Source organism: Mesocricetus auratus, unplaced genomic scaffold, assembly GCF_017639785.1.
Source record: "Mesocricetus auratus isolate SY011 unplaced genomic scaffold, BCM_Maur_2.0 Super-Scaffold_100676, whole genome shotgun sequence".
Classification (NCBI taxonomy): Eukaryota; Metazoa; Chordata; class Mammalia; order Rodentia; family Cricetidae; genus Mesocricetus; species Mesocricetus auratus.
This window is the reverse complement of record NW_024429266.1, coordinates 145,605,042-145,626,040: the sequence shown is the minus strand read 5'-3', so window position 1 is coordinate 145,626,040 and position 20,999 is coordinate 145,605,042. Positions and strand designations below refer to the sequence as shown.

General features: G+C 49.0%; 1 protein-coding gene and 1 long non-coding RNA gene across 2 annotated transcripts; one reads left to right on the top strand and one right to left on the bottom strand.

Annotated features, from left to right (window-relative positions):
- Positions 1–8,951: 8,951 nt before the first annotated feature.
- Egr4 (early growth response 4) lies at positions 8,952–11,515 on the bottom strand. Its single transcript, XM_005071063.4, has 2 exons — positions 11,061–11,515; positions 8,952–10,771 (listed from the first exon to the last, which is right to left on the bottom strand). Exons 1-2 carry the CDS (start codon positions 11,191–11,193, stop codon positions 9,468–9,470), a joined length of 1,437 nt encoding a protein of 478 aa, XP_005071120.2. The 5' UTR covers positions 11,194–11,515; the 3' UTR covers positions 8,952–9,467.
- A 3,580-nt stretch (positions 11,516–15,095) lies between these two features.
- On the top strand, positions 15,096–19,030 carry LOC110341048. The gene is made up of 3 exons (XR_002382930.2): positions 15,096–15,406; positions 17,686–17,732; positions 17,830–19,030. It is a non-coding gene; the product is annotated as an uncharacterized LOC110341048 (long non-coding RNA).
- The last annotated feature ends 1,969 nt before the right edge of the window (positions 19,031–20,999 follow it).

The window sequence follows — 20,999 nt, the reverse complement described above, 5'->3', positions numbered from 1 at the left end:
AGCCAACATAGCTCCAGGACTCTTCAGTAAATTGGAGGCTTTGGATGACTTCCACTGACGCCATCCCACTCCTGAGGGCAGAGGCCCCGAGGACGTGCAGTATGGGACAGGGTTGACAGTCTTGCCAGGTGGTTTGGGGGAAGGATAAATCTAGCAAGAATTGTACGGTGGCCGAACAGATAAAGTACCCTCTCTTTTTCTTCCAGGAGCTCTAATGACTTTCCACCTTTAGGGAGTCTTCTTAGATTGATAAGGGAAATCACTTCTTCTAAGACTTAAGTAAGTTCCTGTCAGTCAGGAGCCAGGCATCGTGATCATGCTAATTATCTTACTACACATCATTTACTTTCCCATAGAGTAACCAAGCAGAAACTATTCTTTTCATTTTTAATTTTTTTATTTATGTACATTGGTATTTTGCCTGCATGTGTGTCTTATGAGGGTATTAGGTACTCTGGAACTGTAGTTACAGTTGTGAGCTGCCATGTGCATGCTGGGAACTCATCCCTGGTCCTCTGGAAGAATAGCCAGTGCTCTTAACCACTGAGCCATCTTTCTAGTTCCAGAGACGATATTTATCCCCACTGTAATGGTACACCCTCTCTGTCAACTTGACTGGGCTTGTAATCACCTGTGGGTCTGTCTGAAAGGGAGCTTGGAAGAGGGGTTAACTGAGAAGACCCTTCCTTGTGGGCAGCACCAAGCCCGGAGGTCCCAAACTGAATAAAAAGGAGGAAGTGAGTTAAACACCAGCATTTACTGCTGTCTGCTTCCTCACTGGGGACACAATGTGACCAGGTGCCAAATATTGCCACCACCGTGCTTTCCCGGACATACTGGGCTGTGTCCCATCAAATGGTGAGGCAAAATAAACCCTTCCTGCCTTAAGTTGCTCACGTCAGGGTTTTTGTCACAGAAATGATAAAATGCACCCACTTCTGCAGATGGAGAAGCTAAAGTTCAGAGTTTGATGAATGGCAGGACCAGAATTTGAATGCAAAATACTCAATCCATCATCCTCTGATCAAACCACAGCATCCTCATGCAATCTCATTGCTACATACTTTCCTGAGCCTGCTTCTGTCCAAATGCAGACTTGATTATTTCACCTGCTTTTGTAGCTAACCAAAAGTATCTCTGTATCATCCTGGTTTCTTTGTTGTGACCCTGCCCTTATTCTGTGCTTGCTGTGAACATATGAAAACAACCTATGGTACGGAGTGTTCTGTGTATGTGTACACACGGATTTGTATGGATGTGGAGATATACACCTATGACTATATACAGATGCATGTGTGTATTTGTGAGTGCATGGTTATGTGTGCATATGAATGTGCATGTGTGTATGTGAAAGTAGCTGTGCTGTCCTTATGCACATAAGTACACAAATGTATTCCCACATGTGCATACATATGTGCATGTGCGCATGTGTGACCATGCTATATTTCACAGACAACAGTTCCTGCTTGGTTGTTATGGGAACCACTGTTCTAAAAATGTGAATCCCACTCCATGTGGGCCATAGAAACCAAAAGAGAGAGAAAGAGAGAGTTCAGTGACAAACACATCTAGAGCTCCCAAGGCCAAGGCAAGGCAGGGGATTGTGAATTAAGAATCAGGCAGGTCCCAACTGGTCCGAGGTAAGGTCCTATTCTCAGGATCCCACCGTTGTGTCAGGGCCTCTATCTTGCCTCTTCGAATCTCTCCATCTTTCCCAGCTTCATAATCTCTGGCAACTTCCTTCTCTTCTTTTGTGAACTAGTCAGAACAGAACAGTGATTAAATCTTTAAGTGAATTGGTGAGATGGAGGTCGCATGTGTGGGTCAAACAAGGTTTCCACCCCAGAAGGAGCTCAAAGGTAAAATATTCGGGTATTAGACTGGGAAGGGAGAGGATAAAGAGATGGTGGAGGAAGACAAACTCAGATATGGAAGGCTTTAGCCTCATAATGTATATGCCCTCAGTGGCCAGAAGAGGGCATGAGCTCCCTAGAGGTGGAGTTACAGGTGGTTATGAGCTGCCATGAGGGTTCTGGAAACTGAACTCAGGTCCATTCCAATAACAAGTGCTTTTAACTACCTAGCCATCTCTCTAGCCTTTATGCATGCAATTTCGTTTGTTTTTGAGGATGTAGCTCAGTGGATAGAGTGCTTTCAGAGCTTGCAAGAGGCCTTGGGTTAGTTCCATGCAGACAGATGATAGATAAATAGATAGATAGATAGATAGATGATAGATAGATAGACGGATAGATGGATGGATGATAGATAGATGATAGATAGATGGATGGATAGATGATTGGTAGATAGATGATAGATATATGGGTGGATAGATGATAGATGGATGGATAGATGGTAGATAAATGATAGATAGACAGATAGATAGATAGATAGATGCAAACCTTTTTATTTTTTATTTTTATTTTTTTTTTGGTTTTTCGAGACAGGGTTTCCCTGTGGCTTTGGAGGCTGTCCTGGAACTCGCTTGGTAGACCAGGCTGGTCTCGAACTCACAGTGATCCGCCTGCCTCTGCCTCTCGAGTGCTGGGATTAAAGGCGTGCGCCACCAACGCCCGGCGATGCAAACCTTTTTAAAGGGAATGAAAGTGAGAGGAAAATGTCAGTACAAAGGCATGGGGAGGGAGTTTACTGCCTGTAGATCCTTTGAAGGAGGAGGATCTGCCTCTGAAAAATTATAACTACTTATATCTGCTTGGGACAAGAAATCTAAGTAAAGAAATTGTCAAAAGATTCAGCTGGGTGTGGAATGGCAGGTCTTCAGTGCCAGCACTAGGGACACAGAGACTACACAGTGAGCTTGAGGCGAGCCTGGGCTACATGAGACTCTGTCTTAAAAGAAGAACAAACAAAAGGCTGATCACCACTGGGGCTCATACTCTTAAGAGTGCTGGGTTAGGGAAGCATACCTTCACTCTCTACCAAGAGTGCTGTTGCCCAGGTGAATACCCAGTGCCAGATGGGCTCACAAGCTAAAAGTCGTAACTCATAAAACAACTAATCCCAAAGAAGAGTGAACAAGACATAAAAGAATGACAACAGAAGTCTGGAGAGACCACTCAGTGGTCAAGCACTGGCTATTCTGTCAGAGGACCTGAATTTGATTCCCAGCACCCACATGGTGGCTACCAACTGCCTGTAACTCCAGTTCCAGGGGATTCAAAGCTTTTTGACCTCCCCAGGCTGCTGCATGTACATGGTGCAGAGACACACATTCAGGCACACATGAATGCACATAAATTAAAGTAAGTAAATATTTTCAAAAAGAATGCCAATAAGGTCCATCGGGTATAAGGAACAGTCTGGACATATGGCTACAGGGAGAGCAAAGGTGAATGGCAGGGAACTGTAGCTACTTAAATGAGTCTAGAGAACCCAATAAAGGATTGTCATTATTAGCAAGCATTGAGACTATGGAAAGATGAGCTGATTTTACATAGGTAATATTTGAAATGATGGTGGGACACTCAAATGGAGAAAGTCACTAAGTCACCTGACTTAGAAGGAATTTTGTAGGGGTGAGTGAAATCTGGAAATGAGTGTGCTCTTTAAACATGGGAAGTAGGAGAGAGAATAGCTAAGAACTGAGTCTGGACTGCTGGCCAGTGGTAGAGCACTTAGCCAGCATGCATGAGGACCTAAGTTCAATTCCAAGTCAGGGTAAAAAGCAAAAGAATTGCCGGGCGTTGGTGGCGCACGCTTTTAATCCCAGCACTCGGGTGGCAGAGGCAGGCGGATCTCTGTGAGTTCGAGGCCAGCCTGGTCTACAAAGTGAGTTCCAGGACAGCCTCCAAAGCTACAGAGAAACCCTGTCTCGAAAAACCAAAAAAAAAAAAAAAAAAAAAAAAAAAAGGGAAAAGAATTGAGTCTGAAGAAATGTCCTCATTTTTGAGGAGTAGATGAGAGGATTTGTTTATCTGTTTCTCTCCCAGCAATAAACACATTGATCAAAAGACATCTTTCTGCTAAATGTGGAGGCTTGTCCCTGGAGCCCAGTTCTAGAGACTGGTGTAGGAGGATATCACCGTAAGTTCAAGGCCAGACTCAGTCAGTCTCTGTCTCAATAAGCAAACAAAAACCCCAAACCAATGACAAGAAAATTCCAAATCAGAAACTGGAGAGAGGGCTCAGTGGTTAAGTGTGTACTGTTCTTGCAGAGGACCAGAATTCGGTTCCTAGCACCCACATCAGGCAACTTAAAACCACCTCTAGATCTGTCTCCTATTCTGGCCTCTATGGGAACTGCATGCATGTGGTATACAGGAATATTTGCAGGCAAAACAACCACACACATAAAATAAAAATAATTAAATATGTGGGGTATGGTAGTGCATACCTTTAATCCCAGGATTTTAGAGGCAGACACAAGATCTCTATAAGCTTGAAGCCACCTTAGTCTACACATGTTGAGCACCAGGACTACATAGAAAGACCTTGTTGCAAACAAACAAACAAACAAACAAACAAACAAACAAACGGCTGGAAAGTTAAGAGCACTGGCTGCTCTTGCAGAGGACACAGGTTCAGTTCCCAGCATCCACATGGTAGCTTACAACCATCTTTACAGTTCTGCTGCAGTTTCAGGGTATCCAACACCCCCACACAGACATACATACAGGCAAAGCATCAATGCACATAAAATGAAAACAAATAAATTATAACAAAACTAAAATAAGTAAATAATAATAAAATAAAATGTAATTTAAAAAAACCAAGCCAAAATCAAAGTGAATTGACAGCCCTTGATTGCTGTCTTTGGGTTCTAGATTTGGGTTTTCTGATTGATTTGAATTTTCTCCATCACTGGCCTAACATGCTCTTCCTCCAAAGTCCCAGTGGAATCTCCATTAAATGGAGATGTAAGAGGACTTCTTGGCTCAAAGTCCTTGGACCAGGCATCAGGATTACTACAAAGTCACTTCTCTAGAGTTCCCCCTACCTTTTAAATTTTTTTATGTTCATTGGTGTTTTGTCTGTGTGAGAGTGTCAGATCCCCTGGAACTGGAGTAACAGACAGTTATGAACTATCATGTTGGTGCGGGGAATTGACTGTTTGTCCCCTGGGAGAGCAGTCAGCACTCTTAACTGCTGAGCCGTCTCTACAGCCCAAGTTCCCTTTTCTCTTTCTCTTTCTTCCTTCTTTCTTTCCTTCACTTCCTTCCTTCTTTCCTTTCCTTCCTCCCTCCACCTCTTGTTTTTTGAGACAGGGTTTTTCTGTGTAACAGTGCTGGCTGTCCTCAAACTCACTCTGTAGACTAGGCTGGTCTCAAACTCAGAGAAATCCACCTGCCTCTGCCTCCCGAGTGTTGGGATTAAAGGTGTGAACCACTACTGTCGGGTTCTGAGTACACTTTTCTTTTCACGATAAGCTTTATAGGAGGGTGTGAGGACAATCTAGGAAGGGACAAAGGTGACCACAGTGATGGAACTCAGCAGAGGCTGGCAAGTGTTGTTCAGAGACCACCAAGGCCATCTCGGTGACAGCCTGACTGTGCGTCCTTTTCTTGTTAGGTAGTATGGTTTGGTGCTGCTTGAAATATGGGCCTTCATGCTCTTCCTAGCCCTTCTCTGCATCTCAATAAAAGTCTGGGCCCCGTGTCTGTGGACGAAGGTGTGGTCCATTAATTAGTAAGATAGCGAGGTTGACCTTTTATCTCATGTCTCCCGAATCCCCCACTTATCTAAGTGTCTGACAATCCATCACTTGAGCTCTGAAGGGTTAAAGACTGCCCTCTGCAGTCCATCCTTCTGAAATATCAATCCTCTTGGAAGAGGCAGTATCAAATTATTCATCACAATTAGTTTATTAGACACAAGCCATGAGTCTTGAGCGGGCACTTAATACTGGGTCTGGCGGGGAGGGGGATGCTAGAAGTCTCTGACTACATCATTTAGTCTCTGGTCAGCTGTCAGGGTTGCACTAGGTGACAAACACTTCTGAGGAGATGAAACACACTCATCTATTCACCCCAGATAGAGAGCCCATGGCAGTCCAAAGTACGGATACCACCAAAGTCAACTTGGTGAGCCAATGTGTTCTATTGGTACAGTTGTACTTACAGGGACAGAAATGACTCAAAGACAGCTGCATCATGAAGGCCCACCCTAGCATGCATGACACAGCTCCTAAAAGCTGGGAATGTGGAGCACACTGCACAGCCTGCAGGCAGCTCAACAGGTGGGAGAGTGTCCCTGGCAGGTGTCTCGGCTTTTCTAACCCTGGTAGCTCAGTTGGCTTCTGATTCTTCCAGGTACCTTGTCTAGTCTCAGAGTTCGTTCTTCCAGGTACCTTGTCTAGTCTCAGAGTTCGCTCTGTAGCTCAGCTCCCCTGGGCTCTGCTCAGCCCGTCAGGGAGGGGCCTAGCGAATCCGGCCAGTTTCAGGGGGTTCTTGAAGCTCTTTTGTTGCTGTGCATCTCTCTGCTTAAGGAGCTCCCCTTAGTCTCAGAGGAGACTGTTACACAGGTGTGTAACAGTGAAAGGCAAGCATATCTGAGAGAAGGAGCTGGAGCGCCAAACCAGGCCTCATCTGGCTAGGGCTTTCCTGATTCAAAAGTAGCTGGGGACTGGAGAGAGAACTCAGTTGGTGAAGTGCTCACCATGTCAGCAAGAGGACTTAAATTCCAACCCCAGGCCGGGCGGTGGTGGCGCACACCTTTAACCCCAGCACTCGGGAGGCAGAGGCAGGCGGATCTCTGTGAGTTCGAGGCTGGGCTGGACCGACAGCCTCGAAAACAATACAGAGAAACCCTGTCTCGTAAAACCAAAAAAAAAAAAAAAAAGTTCCAACCCCAGAACTCACATTAAAAAAAAAAAAAAAGAAAATCTGAGCTGGGCATTGGTGGTGCACGCCTTTAATCTGCAGGAGGCAGAGGTAGGCGGATCTCTGTGAGTTCGAGGCCACCCTGGTCTCCAGAGCGAGTTCTAGGACAACCTCCAAAGCAATACTGAGAAACCCTGTCTCAAAAAAAAAAAACCAAAAAATAAAAATAAAAAACAAACAAATAAAAAAGATAATCTGGGCAGATTTTAATGTCTGAGCTGGGAAATCAGAAATAGGACTTTGCTGGCAGGCCCATCAGTCCAGATCAGTGACAGAGACCTTACACCCAAAACCAAGGGAGTGTATTTCTCTCTTAGACCAGCTCCCACTCTGGGGAGGATTTTCCCCCCTTGTTTTTCCTCAACAAAGCTACATTTCCTCGGCAAAACGAAAGCTAAGCAAGATAAATGACTGTGGCCTGGGGTGGTGGTGCATGCCTTTAGTCCCAGCATTCAGCAAGCAGAGGCAGGTGGATCCCTGAGTTCAAGGCCAGCCTGGCCTGCAAAGAGAGTTCTGGGACAGGTAGGGATACGCAGAGAAACCCTGTCTAGGACTGGGGGGAACCTAAATGGCTGGGGCTCATTTGCTGTGCTAGCAATAGGGTCTGAATTTTAATAACCAGCACACACGAATGTAAAAGCTGAGCATGGCCACTTGTAGGTGTTTATAACCCAGGGTGGAGTGGTGGAGACAGGTAGATCTAGGAAATTTACTGGCTGGCCAGCCTAGGCAAAACTGAGCTTCAGGTTAGGTGATAGATCATCTCTAAACAAATAATAAATAGTAGAACAGTAGAAGGCAGATGAAGAGATGGTCTGGTGGTTAAGAATACTTGCTACTCTTACCGAGGACAGAGATTTAGTTCCCACAACCCACATGGTGGCTCATAACCATATGGAACTCCAGTTCCAGGGCATCATGTCAGAATGTGGTGCACATCAGGCATCACATTTATGCACCCAAAATAAGTAAAGCTAAAAAAACATGGTGCAGTCTGAAATCCTCCTCTGGCCTTCACATAGGTGTGCACTTGCAAACACACACCCACATACATGCACATACATACACACATAGAGACAACCAAAAAGCAGTTAGTAAGTGGCTCCTGAAGAATGATAAAGTTGAACACACACACACACACACACACACACACACACACACACACACGCACGCACGCGCACAAAGCAGCTTAGCTGGGAGCAGAAAAGAACAAAGTCATCAGATATAGGCCCTCTCCTAGCCTTAGCATAGAGCAGTCACTCAGGAGGTGCAATGAGGGTGCACAGTAAGCTTTTTATACAGCCTAACATGGAAAAGCTTTGAAGAACAGGGAATAAACGGGGTGAACCACCTTTCACTATGACAGGATCATGCTTTTCTCACCACCCTCCTGCCTGCACCCCCTGAACCGTGAAGGGTTCACCTGGAAGTAAAGTTTTGGAAAGGGCTGTGATTGTGGCAGGTGTTTGGACTGCTGTCTCCTGGAGAGTCTTTCAGTTAAAGAGCCACTAAAGTGACCAGGAGTTTCTGACTTGTTCCTCACCAGGGTCAGGCATGGCCTAGATGAACCCTGAGACCCTTTTGGTCTTTACTGCATGTGACGCTTGAACAAATATATCTGTGATAGCAAGTACTGAATATTCATAACCCTTACTGTAATGCCGCAGCCTCTGCTGCCCAAGGCGCCCTCTAGTGCCGAAGCTTTCTAGTTATCTGTTTGAAAGCCTTTTCCAAATGCTTCTCTTTCCAGGGCTGGAAAGCAAGCCACTGGACTTTGCAGTTAGATATATCTGACCCTTGTTGCTTCTACTTGGATACTTGCAGCAAGCAACTTATACCAACTGCTTCCTGTTTTGAAATGGTGCTAGAAACTGAGATCAGAGGACATCATGCTAACCGTGTTTACTACCTATGTCTTCCACGTTTGGTTCCAGAATCACAACTAACCCCTAAGTCAGCTGTGAATAAATAACATCAATTCGTTCTGTATGTATTTGTGAAATGCCTGATGTTTGTCAGTGTCCTATAGAGGCCTGTATCTCACCAATGTATTTCCTGTCGCCTGGCTTTGGAAGAGAAGTTAGGAAGGGTTAGGAGTTTACAAGGCAGATTCAGTAAGCTTTTAGCACAATAATTTTAATTGCAAAAATAAACAGTTTTGTCAAGTGCTTGAGAGTAGCGTCTGCTTTACAAAAATGAGCGACAACAAAAAAGAAATAACCCCAAAGCAAAAACATCACATCCAAAGGCTTGCTGGACATTGATATACAAAGTTCTTGAGAGACCGGCTCGGTATATCCCCAGCATTGTCTCTGGGGAGGGATAAAGAGGAGGACGTGGGGCATACGCCAGTTACAAAAAACTCTTCAATCCCAAAGGAAGTGCCTGCTCTGTAGGTGGCCCATGAGGACTATCCCCAGAGCAGCTGGCTAGGAGGAACAACAGGCGCTGTCCACAGAGCCCGTGCTGAAAGGGAGTGTGCGGCAGGCGCTTCGGGGGAACTGGAGCTGGACTGCGGGTGGCCCCGGACGTGCGTGGAAGAGACAGGAAGGGTAACGGGTACGAGGGACCGGCCAGACCTTGCCGCGTACGCCAAGCGGCGGCGTCCCCCAACCTATAGGGCCAGCCAGCTCAGAGCGCGGCGAAGGAGAGGCCCAGCGAGTAGAAGCCCAGGCCCTTGAGCCTCTCCTCGGCGCGCGCCTTCTGTTTCAGGTGCACCTTGCTGTGCCGTTTCTTCTCGTCGCTGCGCGCGAAGCGGCGGCCACACACGTCGCAGGCGAAGGGCTTCTCGCCCGTGTGGGTGCGCACGTGCGTGGTGAGGTGGTCGCTGCGGCTGAAGTTGCGCAGGCAGATGCGGCACTGGAAGGGCTTGTGACCCGTGTGGATGCGCAGATGGCGATTGAGCTCGTCGGAGCGCGCGAAGCTCCGCACGCAGCTCTCCACCGGGCAGGCGAAGGCCTTGACGTGCGGCCGCGGGCAGAAGCAGCGCGCGCTGCACTTGCCACCCCGGCGTCCCTTGCGCCGGGTCTTGGCCGCAGGAAAGGCAGCGGCGGCGGGCGACACCGGCGGGGCCACTCCGCTGCCCCCCGGGAGGTCGGCCACCAGGGGCTTGGGGAAGTCCACCGTGGCGGCGCTGCGCAGCCCCAGCGGGGACAGCTGTGGTTGAGTGGTGGCCAGGAACTCACCGACTTCGCCGCCGCTCCCTCCCTCCCCGCCCGGAGGGGTCAGCAACTCCGGGAGGCCCTCGGTCCCCTCCCCTAAGTCACCCGGGGCCAGCGAGAAGGCGTCGTAGGCCCCTGCTGTGTAAAGTCTGCTGGCCGGACCCGGCAGCTCGGCGGGGCAGCTGATGGACAGCAGGTCCTCAACCTTGGTCCCTACCGCAGGGAAACGGGCCTCGGGGGTGGCCTGGAAGTTTCCCTGTGATCCACAGTTCCCTGGGGGCCCGGCCGACAACAGCTCCCAGGGGGCGTAGGGCCCTTTAAAGGCCGAGGCAGCGTCCAGCGCCGGCGAAGCAGGAGGCGCCCGCAGCCCGGGTTTGACGTCGGGTGGGGAGAGCTGGGGCTCGAACAGGCACTGAGAGGGAGCTCCGGCCGAAGGCGCAGCCTCCCAAAACGCCTCCGGGAAGGCGATTGAGCTCAGATCCGGGGAGTAAAGGTCCGGCAACAAGGCATCGGAGCCCGCGGGGAAAGGGGCATCCAGCGGGGACCGAGACGCTGCCGCCTCTGGACTGGGGAAGGGTGCCAGGCCCAAGATGCCCGACATGAGGTTGAAGAGGGCCTCCGGGTCGTGCGGGTGTTCGGGAACCGCCTGGATGAAGAAGCTGCCGCTGTAGCTGAGGCCCGGAGGGGGCGTGGGTGCAGGGCCTTCCAGAAAACAGGAGTCAGCTAAGTCGCCCCCGGCGCTGCAACCGCTCAGAGCCCAGCTCAAAAAGTCACCTGGCGAGGGAGGGACCACGCATCAGCCCCGCACACCTCCAAGGGCGTGCCCCGATCCTGCAGCCCGCGACCAATTCCACCAGACCCTCCGGGGCGCAAGCCACAGGCAGAGCGCCTCGTGCACTTTCGAGCCTGCAGCGGGGGTTACCCCCACGGACGCCCGCACAGGGGGCTGCGGCCTTGTTGGGGGGTGGGAATGGTACCCCGCGCTTGGGACTCCCCCTTCCCCGCGCGCGCCTCTTTCATCACCCGCGTTCTCCGTCTGCGCGCCCCTGGTCCCTCTCCTTACCTCCGGGGTAGGCGGCGGCCGATGGAGCGTCCCTGGCGGGCAGCCGGGGCAGTTCGGGGCTGGCGTGGGTGCAGCCTTCGGTGGTTTTGGCGAGGTGCGCGTCGGGGCCGGAGAAGTCGCTCAGGTGGAGCATGGCGCGGCGGCGGCGGCGGGGCGCCCGGGGCCTCGCTGGGCTGGGGCGCGAGCGGCTGGCGGGGAAGCCCGGAGCCCTAGCTCCAAGCTCCCGACGCTCGGTTCGGGAACGCGGGTTGGGGGGCCGCGACGCCCTGGCTCGCCGGGACCGGCCTCGGGCGGCGGCTCGTGGCCTCTCCAAAGCGCACCCGGGCTCCCCTGGCCCACGGTCCCCCCCACTTATATAGCCGAGGCGGTGCTGGCTCCGGGCTTCCGACTCCCCGGGCCACTGCCATTTCGGGAGGCCCCGGCCCTGGCGCCGTGACGTAAATGACCAAACATGGACACAGGATGTATGCCGGGGACTCCCGAAAAGGAAAGCTCCGCTCGTGACGTCGCTGCCGCCGCCGGGGCCGCGCCGCTGCGTGCGCGCGAGTCCCCTGAGCGTGGAGCCTCGTGCGCGCTGGGCCACGGGTGCGCCCCGCAGGGGCTGGGCGCCGTATGAAAGCATGAAATGTGCGTGGTCCGCCCGACGGGAGAATGGAGGGTTCGGATCCACCCTTTTCCACTTAACGACGTTTGCTTCCCGCCTAATCCCAGTTTCTTCACCTGTGAGCTTGCTAAGCAGAGACATTTAGTCAGATAATATGAAGTCCTGGACACATTCAGTAACCCTGAAATGGGTGAGAGCACATGAGTTGCAAGCGCGAGGACCTGAGTTTGAAACTCCAGCGTCCACAGAAAAAGCCAGACAGGATTGCACTGGGAAGTCTGAGACAGGCAAATTCTGAGAGATTGCCTTTATTTATGAGTGCGCATGAGCCTGTTATGTGTTTGCTGCTGCTTAAACATCTTTCTAAGTTTGTGCTTCGAAAATAACTTATTTAACATACAAATTGCCATAATGCAAAATTTGATAATGGTGGTGGATGGGTGGGATCAACTATCATTCAAGAGTATTCCGTTCTTTTTTTGAGACGAGGCTTCACTATGCAGCTCTGGCTATGCTGGAACTCACTGTGTAGACCAGACTGTCCTTAAATTCACAGACATCTGCCTACCTCTGCCTCCGAGTGCTGGGATTAAAGGCGTGGGCCACCAACCACCAGGCTCCTTTTTTACCTTTTAAAAATCACAGCTGCAAGGTCATTTGCTGCTGGTTTTCTGCCTGAGTCAGAAAGCGGCCACTACTTTTCTTCCCTGTCTAATGAAGGATCTGTCTGTGAAAACAGGTGTGGTATGTGCCCAGTCCAGGGCCTGGGAGGGAGCACCCCACTTTGTGCAGTTCCGTTCACCCATGGAGCCCAGAACTGCTGGATCCTCCTGAAGCTAGAGTATAGGTGGTTGTGAATTACCTGAGTGGGGTCTGGGGACTACCTGGGTCCTCTGCAAGAGCAGTTAAGTACTCTTAACTGCTGAGCTCCCTCTCCAGCCTGGAATAATTTGATAAAATGATTAAGTTTAATATAAATTTTTTTAAATTAGGAGTTTCAATTTTTGGGACTCCAAGCACTGGAGGGCAGGGGGAGCAGGTTTGAGGTTCCCCATCTCATTTCTACTGTCCTAAAAATAGAAGCATTCCTTGCAGGGTGTAGGCTACAGGGCGGTAGGCAGTGTATCTCTGAGAGTCCCCTCCCCTTACTCCTTTTCAAGAGCCCATGCCCTTACTTTAGCTACTGTACAAACTCAGTATTGCAAAACGCTCTGCGTTTACTCTGGAGGTCCCCTTTCATCCTGAGCTACTCATTTCTCCACTCCACAGAGACTTACGCTCCAAGCGTTACAGAATACACTCCACCACACACTCATCCGCAGAATGCACTGACATGCTTCCATGCATCCTCCCAAGATTCTTTACAGCCACGCACACATGCGTCCTCATGATGGCCACAATTCCAATTCTGTGATGTCAATGTACAGGAGTGCATATAGAAAACACAGAAATGGGGATTATGATAGAGCTCGGTTGTGGAGTGCTTGTTTAGCATATACATTCCTGCATAGACTGGGTGTGGTGGTTCACACTTGTCATCCCAGCGCTCTGGAGGTAGAGGTAGGATTAGAGGTTCAAGGCTAGATTTGAGCTACATAAAACCTTGTCTAAAAAAATCCATCTATAAGGAACAATACACACACACACACACACACACACACACACACACACACACACACCCTTCCTTTTGCTCTATTTCAGACCCAGAGCTTGACTCTAATCCAAATACATCGCCTAGGCCAGGTGAGCCCTCACCAGACAGGAAGTGCACACGTGTCTCACATACGCTCTGGCATCTTGTGGCCTAGGGGAGGGAAGAGAGTAGCTTGGCTGGGCAGGTGTCCAGGGCTCCCCAGGTGGCCCGCCGGGCCAGATTGGCCAGCCCCAGGTCGCCTTTTCCTTCTGCTGTTCTTCCCTCTGCCACAGTACCCCTCCTCCCTCTTAGTCATGGATAATTCCCTTAGTCCTGTGGTGCCGTGCCAGGCCACTGCTACTCTCTGCCAAGGGCTGTTGGGCTAGGTCTGTGCTAGGACAAGTATCCTAGTCACCTTAGTTTGCTCTTGCTAGAGACCAGGCCTAGGGAGCAGGAGAGATTAGAAGAGGAGACAGGAGACATCTATGAGTTGGGGGCTGGCACACCCCCATCTCTATGCGTTTACACAGGAGACACATTCATACATACACACTCGAAACTGCTGCTCCTGGAAGGTACTGAACACCTATCTGTATTTTGTTCCCTGTGGACAAGCAGGGAATAAAGAGACATCTGAGTATTCCCCTTCTAGTTCAGCTCCTTTCGCCCCCAGCTTTGTGCATGCATGTGTGTGTACATGTTCATGTGTGTGTGCACCTATGTGCTAGTGCATTCAGAGACTGCAATGTCAAGTATCTTCTTTTTCCAGATTTATCTATTTTTATGTGCAATGGTGTTTTGCCTGCATATATATCTGTGTGAGGTTCCCTGCAACTGGAGTTACAGACAGTTGTGAGCTGCTATGTGGGTGTTGGAAATTGAACCCTGATCCTCTGGAAGAGCAGCCAGTGCTTTTAACACTTAAGCCATCTCTCCAGCCCTCAAATATCTTTTAAAAAATGATTTATTTATTTGCTTTGGTGCATCTGTGTAAGAGTGTTGGATCCCCTGGAACTGTAATTACAGACAGGTGTGAGCTGCCATGTGGGTGCTGGTAATTGAACCCAAGTCCTTTGGAAGAGCAGACAATGCTCTAAACTTCTGAGCTATCTCTCCAGCCCCTCAAGTATCTTCTTAAATTACTCTTGTGCCTGCTAGTTTTCTGTCATCTTGACACAAGGTAGGGTCATCTGAGGAAAGGGAACCTCAACCAAGAAAAAAAATGCCCCACACCTGAAGATGTACCTTCCAGGCATTTCCTTTACTAATGATTGATGTGGGTGGGCCCAGCCCACTGTGGGCTTTGCAGCTCTTGAGCAGGTGGTCCTGGGTTGTATAACAAAGCAGGCTGAGCAAACCATGGGAAAGCAACCCAGGAAGCAATGGTACTACGTCAGTTTTTCCTTCTAGCTTCCTGCAGTGAGGTCCCGCCCTGACTTCCCTTCATAATGGACTATAAGTGTAAGCTGAAATAAACCCTTTCCCTTCCAAGTTGCTTTTTGTCCTGGTATTTATCACAGCAGTAGAAGCTTAGCTAACACAGCTCTCCATTTATTTTGAGACAGGATCTCTCTCTGACCCCAGAGCTCAATAGATTCTTCAAGAAAAGCTGACCCCCAAGCTCCAAGGACCTGTCTCTCCAGAACAAGGATTACAGGCATGAGTCACCATACCTGGCCTTCCTTCCTTCCTTCCTTCCTTCCTTCCTTCCTTCCTTCCTTCCTTCCTTCCTTCCTTTCCTTCCTTCCTTCCTTCCTTCCTTCCTTCCTTCCTTCCTTCCTTCCTTCCTTCCTTCCTTTCTCGTGGGTTCTGGGAGTCAAACTTGTGTCCTTATGCTTGTGGTACCCTTACCAGCGGTGTCATCTCCTTCACCTTCCCTCCCAACTTTCAGCAGCTTATAGAGTGTGGGTCTTTGGGAAGGCATAGAAGACAAAGATCTCGGCTCTCTGACCCAGCTCTGGTCAGTTACACGTCAGATAGAAAACCATGTGAGTTCAGAAGGGAAGTAATATCCACCTAGACTTCGCAAACATTCTATTGTTTTCTTATCTCCTTAGAGTGAGGAGCTGCATATTCCTGTTTTCGATGAGGAAACACTGGAGAAGTTGTGTGAGTTTCCCAGGACAAATTCTGTTCTATGGTGGGGCAGAGTGGTGAGCCTAAGTTAGTCTACTCCACAAGATTATTTAGGAAAACATCATTACTTTACTGAATGATTCACACGAAGACATCCGTGGGTGAAGGTCTTCCTCTAGCTTTTCAGGTAGGGAACACAACCTAGTCATCCCTGAACCCAACAAGACTGTCAGGGCCGCTCTGGGGATCATATAGGGGTTGCACAGATGCCTGTTGGAGAAGCTGATGGTGATGGTGGTGGTGGTAAGGTAGGTTGTGTGTGTGTGTGTGTGTGTGTGTGTGTGTGTGTGTGTGTGTCCATGAAGAGAGGGAAAGGTTATTTCATATTCCCATTAGGACAGGTAAGGTGGAATTTATTTTTAGATAATCTAGGGACAAAATGGCACTGAGTGAATGAATGAATGGATGGATGGATGAATGAATGAACGATTTCATTCACCAAGTGTTCACTGAACACAGCCTGATGCCAGGTGCGGCCAGGGCCTTCAGATGGTGATGCTGCTGCAGCACCTGGCAGGGGAAACGCTGCATCCAGAGAGCCAGCTGAGCCAGGAGGGGATGGCAGAGAAGGCAGCCTACTTTCCACCTCCTCTGGGGAGGGAGGGAACCCAGCCCCTGCCACAGCTCTGGTAACAGGACCGCTCTCTCCCCCACACCCCACCTTGATCTTTCTGCTCTAAATATCATTGTGTTCAAATAATACTGTGTGTATTTAAAAAGACTCCAAGAAGACAGCTGCCTGGGAGTATTAATCATGAAGAGACCAGTGCTCGGTCGCCATGGTGACTCCTGACAAAGCTGCAGAGCGGTTCCCTGCCCCACTTCCTGGGGCCATGAGGATGCAGGGACACTGCATCCCTCCTTTGCTCCTCCTTCCTTTCGAATCTCCCCTCTTCCACTCTTTCTTCTCCCCTTCCCTTCTTGTCTGTTCTTCCCTTTCCCTCTTCCTGAAGGATTTACTTAAAAACAGGAACAGAAGCAGGGAGGGGCTGCCGGATTGACGAGGCAGAAGGCCAATGAGGCTGCAGCAGGGATGAAGCAAGTGTCCACAATGTGCCCAGCTTCCCCTCCACTCATGCAGAGCCCCCAGGTTTCCATGACCACTATGGCAGGTCATCTGTTCATGGAGCAAGGGACCTCCGTCGTCCTCTCTTCCCTGCAAAATAGGCAGTCATTTTAATTTTCTCCCTTCTTCTTCTTCCTCCTCGTTCACTCCCTCCTTCTCTTTCTTTTTCTCCATCTCATGATAGGGCAGAAATCCAGAAATCTCATGTTGTCTTGGACAAGTACTTTTGCATCATGCATACATACTGGTTTTGTGTTGTTGTTTGAGACTGTCTCACACATCCCAGACTGGCTTTGAATTTGTGTGTAGCAGAAGATAACCTTGAACTCCTGATTCTCCTAACCCTGGTCTCCAAAGAGCTGGGATTACAGGTGTACACCACCATGCCTGATTTACACAGTGCTGGAGATCAAACCTGGGGCTTTGTGCATGCTAGCAGCAAGCACCCTTACCATCCTCAGCACTATCTGTACGTTTTGAACTCAAGTTTACTGATTACTAAAAAAATCTGGGTACTCTGCATGGTAACTAACAAGAGAAGGAAATAACACTGGGCACAGTGGTTTATGTTTTGAATTAGCCCCAGCACTTGGGAGGTGGAGGAGGTAGAACCATGAGTTCATGGCCAACCTGGGCTACATAGTCACTGTGTCATAATGAGTTCAAGGCCAGCCTGGGCTACATAGTGAGTTCAAGGCCAGCCAGGGCTACATACTGAGACTCTGTGCCAAACGAAACAAAATTGGGGCTAAAGAGGTGGCTCAGTGCTTGGTGGTGGCACACACTAATCCCAGCACTCAGGAGGCAGAGGCAGGGGGATCTCTGTGAGTTCAAGGTCAGCGTGGTCTACAGAGCGAGTTCCAGGATTGCCAGGGCTACACGGAGAAACCCTGTCTTGAAGAACAAAACAAAACAAACAACAGCAGCAACAACAAAAGAGGTGGTTCAGTGCTAAAGAGCGGTTTCTGCTCTTGTAGAAGAGCAGGTTCGATTCCTAGAACCCACATGGTGGCTGACAGCCATCCAACCCCATTCGTTCCAGGGGATCCAGCAGACACTCACATGGGGCATATACGTGCATAAAGGCAAAAATTCACAAATATAAAGTAAAAATAACTCTAAAAGAAAACCTCACGACATCATTTACTTCTGCAGGCTCAGGGCTGTTATTACCTCTGTTTTACAGGTGAGGGAGCCGAGGCGTGAAGCTGGTAGGTTCTCGAGACTCACAAGGTCAGTGGCTAGGTGTCTATGTCAAAGACAGACACACTTAACATAAACACTGCCAAGCCTTCCTCACAAAAAAAAAAAAAACGACTTCATTTTCTAGGTCATGTGGAGGCATGGGGGAGACGGCTGGCAAAGTGACCGTGGTATCCCAGTTGCGACTGTAAACATCAGTAAGGATGGACATCCCTCCAAAGGGCCTTGGTGTGTTTTACCCTGTCTCCCAGACGCACAAGTGGAAGCATCCCTGTGCTGGCACTGTGGACTCTGAAGGCGATGCTCTCTGTTGCAGGCTGAGCTAAGGACTAGATTGGAATATGTGGGGGGCAGTTCTGCACCCTCCTTGCTTTTGTTCTATTTTGGCTGATGGGGGGATTTGAAGAGCAGAACAAGATGGCTTCCTAGAAGCTGACCTCTTCTGAAAGGGAGGGTAGCCTTTCTTCTGCCTTCTACCCTGTACTCTTCTTTAGTGCAGCTGTTTCCTCCAGGTTGTATCCTGCTGAGGCTATGTCGAAGTATAATAGCAGTGACAACCCACACAAGACCCTCAAGATGGCAGAATCTCCCCAGTGTCCTGCTTCCATTTCTGTTGCTGTGATAAAACCCCCTGGCCAAAACAAATGGGTGGGGGGGAGGATTTATTTTAGCTCAAATTTCTAGGTTACAGACCATCATAGCTGGGAAGGCACAGATAATGGGAACTTGAAGCAGTTAGTCATATTCATAGGGGATGGTGCCACTCACAGTGGGCTAGGTCTTCCCATGAAGACAGTCTCTCAAAGGGCAGCTTAATGAAGACAATCCCTCATTTAGACTCTTCCCATGTAATTCTGGATTGCACCAAGTTGAAAATTAAGGCTAACTACAACACTAAGGTCCTTATGTGACCTTTTCCTTTCCCAAAGATTATATAAATGGTAAACAGTTGACTGGGTTAAGACTTCCTTATGGTTTATCTGCCTTTGGGTTTCTGATATTTCTGTAATTAAACACACACTGGACTTGGAAAGAACCATTCTTTGTCTGTTGGTGCTGTCTCTATACCTGGTTTCTTTGTCTCTAAGAAAAGTCACACAGCTTCTCTCTTTTTTTTTGGCAAAGTAAACATTGGACAGAGCTGAGGGGTAGATAATGGATAATCACAGAAAAGATATGGCTAAAATGAATCATAGACGGATCAAAGGCAGGGGGGTGGACCTAATGTGTCTCCTCTCCAACCCTGGGATTTAGAGTCAGACTCCCACTATCCCTTTGTGTCTAAATGTGGTCTTCCTTTGAGGCCAACAATGGATTTGGATTTCTTGTATGTTTATGTTTTTATTTTTATTGTATTCGTTTATTTACAGACAGGGTCTCTCTACACAGCCATGACTGTACTGGAATTCTCTTGTATACCAGGCTGGCATTAAATTTACAGAGATCTGTCTATCTCTGCCTCTAGAGTGCTGGGATTAAAGGTGTGGGCCACCATCTTTCCCAATCCCTCCCTCTCTGGAACTTCAGCCTCCTGAGTGTGGTGACAACATGCCCAGCAAAGTATCTGGCATTTCTGTGATCTAGCTTCATTGTCTGGAGTTAAAGATGTGTGCCACCATGCCAGCATATTTTAGTTTTAAAGATGTATTTGTTTTTACTTTGTGTGTATGGGTGTTTTGCCTGCATGGATGTCTGTGCACAGCCTGTGTGTGGTGCCATGACTTTCCTGCAGTGATGGATTGTAAGCTCAAAATGTGAGCTGAAATAAGCATTCTCTTCATTAAATTGTTAGGATATTTTGTCACAGCAAAGACATTGAAGCGGGACACTAGGGAAGGCAGTGGTCTCCCGAGGCTCTCACACAGAAGAGGGTGTCAGGTTCTCTGGAACTGAACTTACAGATGGTGTGAGCTACCATGCGGATGCTGGGACTCTCTGGGTTCTCTGGAATTGAGATGTGGCTGTCAGGCTTGGTGGCAGGCACTTTTACCCACTAAGCCATCTTGCCAGGCCTGGATTTCTTGTCTGATATTGTTAAGAATGCTGATTTTCAGTTCATGGGTTGAACAGGCAAAAAGGAGGCTGCTGAAGAAGACTGGCAAGTCTGGACTTCTAGAACAGAATGGAGATGTTCCATCCAGAGCCTGCTACACCCTACGCCCAAGTATTTCTTCTTTTCTGGTGTCCTCCTGCTTCCTCTCGTCTTACTCGAGCTCCTCTTTTTATCCTTTCACCTTCTCCCCTCCTTCATCTGTGTTTTTTTTCTAATTTTTGAGTTAAGGTATGTAGTTGTATGTATGACCTTAGTGTGTCGTTGAGGATGACCTTGAACTTTGTATCCTCCTACCTGCCTCCCCTGCACTGAAATTACAACTGCCCGCCACCACACCCAGTATTTTCATGTGGGCTCTGGAGCCTCATGCTTGTATGACAGGCACTTTGATGGCAGCACCACCCCCAGCAGTGTCTTCCTCAGCTTTTGCTCATTTCCTCTTTGAAATCGATCAGTTAGTGTAGCATGACTCTAAAACACCAGGTAATCAGTCCACGGATGGGTTCATGAATCTGAAGTCTGGGTGTTCTGTCTGCATTCCTGAATCCTGTCTACCACCAAGCTGGGCTTCCAGGTGTAAAGGACAGAAATACAACCTGAATGAGTTTAGAGGGGAAAAAAGGAATTTATCAGCTCACAGGAGTTCTTCAATTTAGGGAACACAGAGACCCAAGGATGATGCAAAGACCTGATGTCTAGGAGTCACGGACAGTGGGTTCAGCCCAGGTCTGCCATTTGCTTATTCTGTTACCTTGAATTAATAACTAATCATCTTGAGAGGGAGTCTGGGCCATGGCTGAGTCAGGAACAAGAGGCTGAGAGTTTCTAGAATTCTCTCAGGTCTTCCTTGTTGCTCTATTGGTGACTGAAAACTTGGCTATTAGCAGATTTGTGTGGTACCCTCTACTGCTCAGGTAAATGAAGGCTCTGTCTGAGTCCTAGGCAAGGAGTCCCAGGAAAGGCCTGCCCTGCTTCCTAAGGCAGTGTTCTGGCTGCCGGGCACAGTAGTACACAGCTGACAGCATCGCTAATGGCTTGCGCTTGTTTTCAGGGCCATTCTAGGAGAAGAGATACCACTGTGAACCAGGAAGGCCTCCAAGAGGCCTCTGCCTCAGTCACTGAAGGCAAGAGTTGGGCCACCACGGGCCCTGGCACCTTCTCATACTCCAGGGCAGATCAGTAGTTCCCTTTGCTTAACATGCCCCTGGAGCAAGCCACCTCCTCCATCTGTCTGCCAGCTCCAA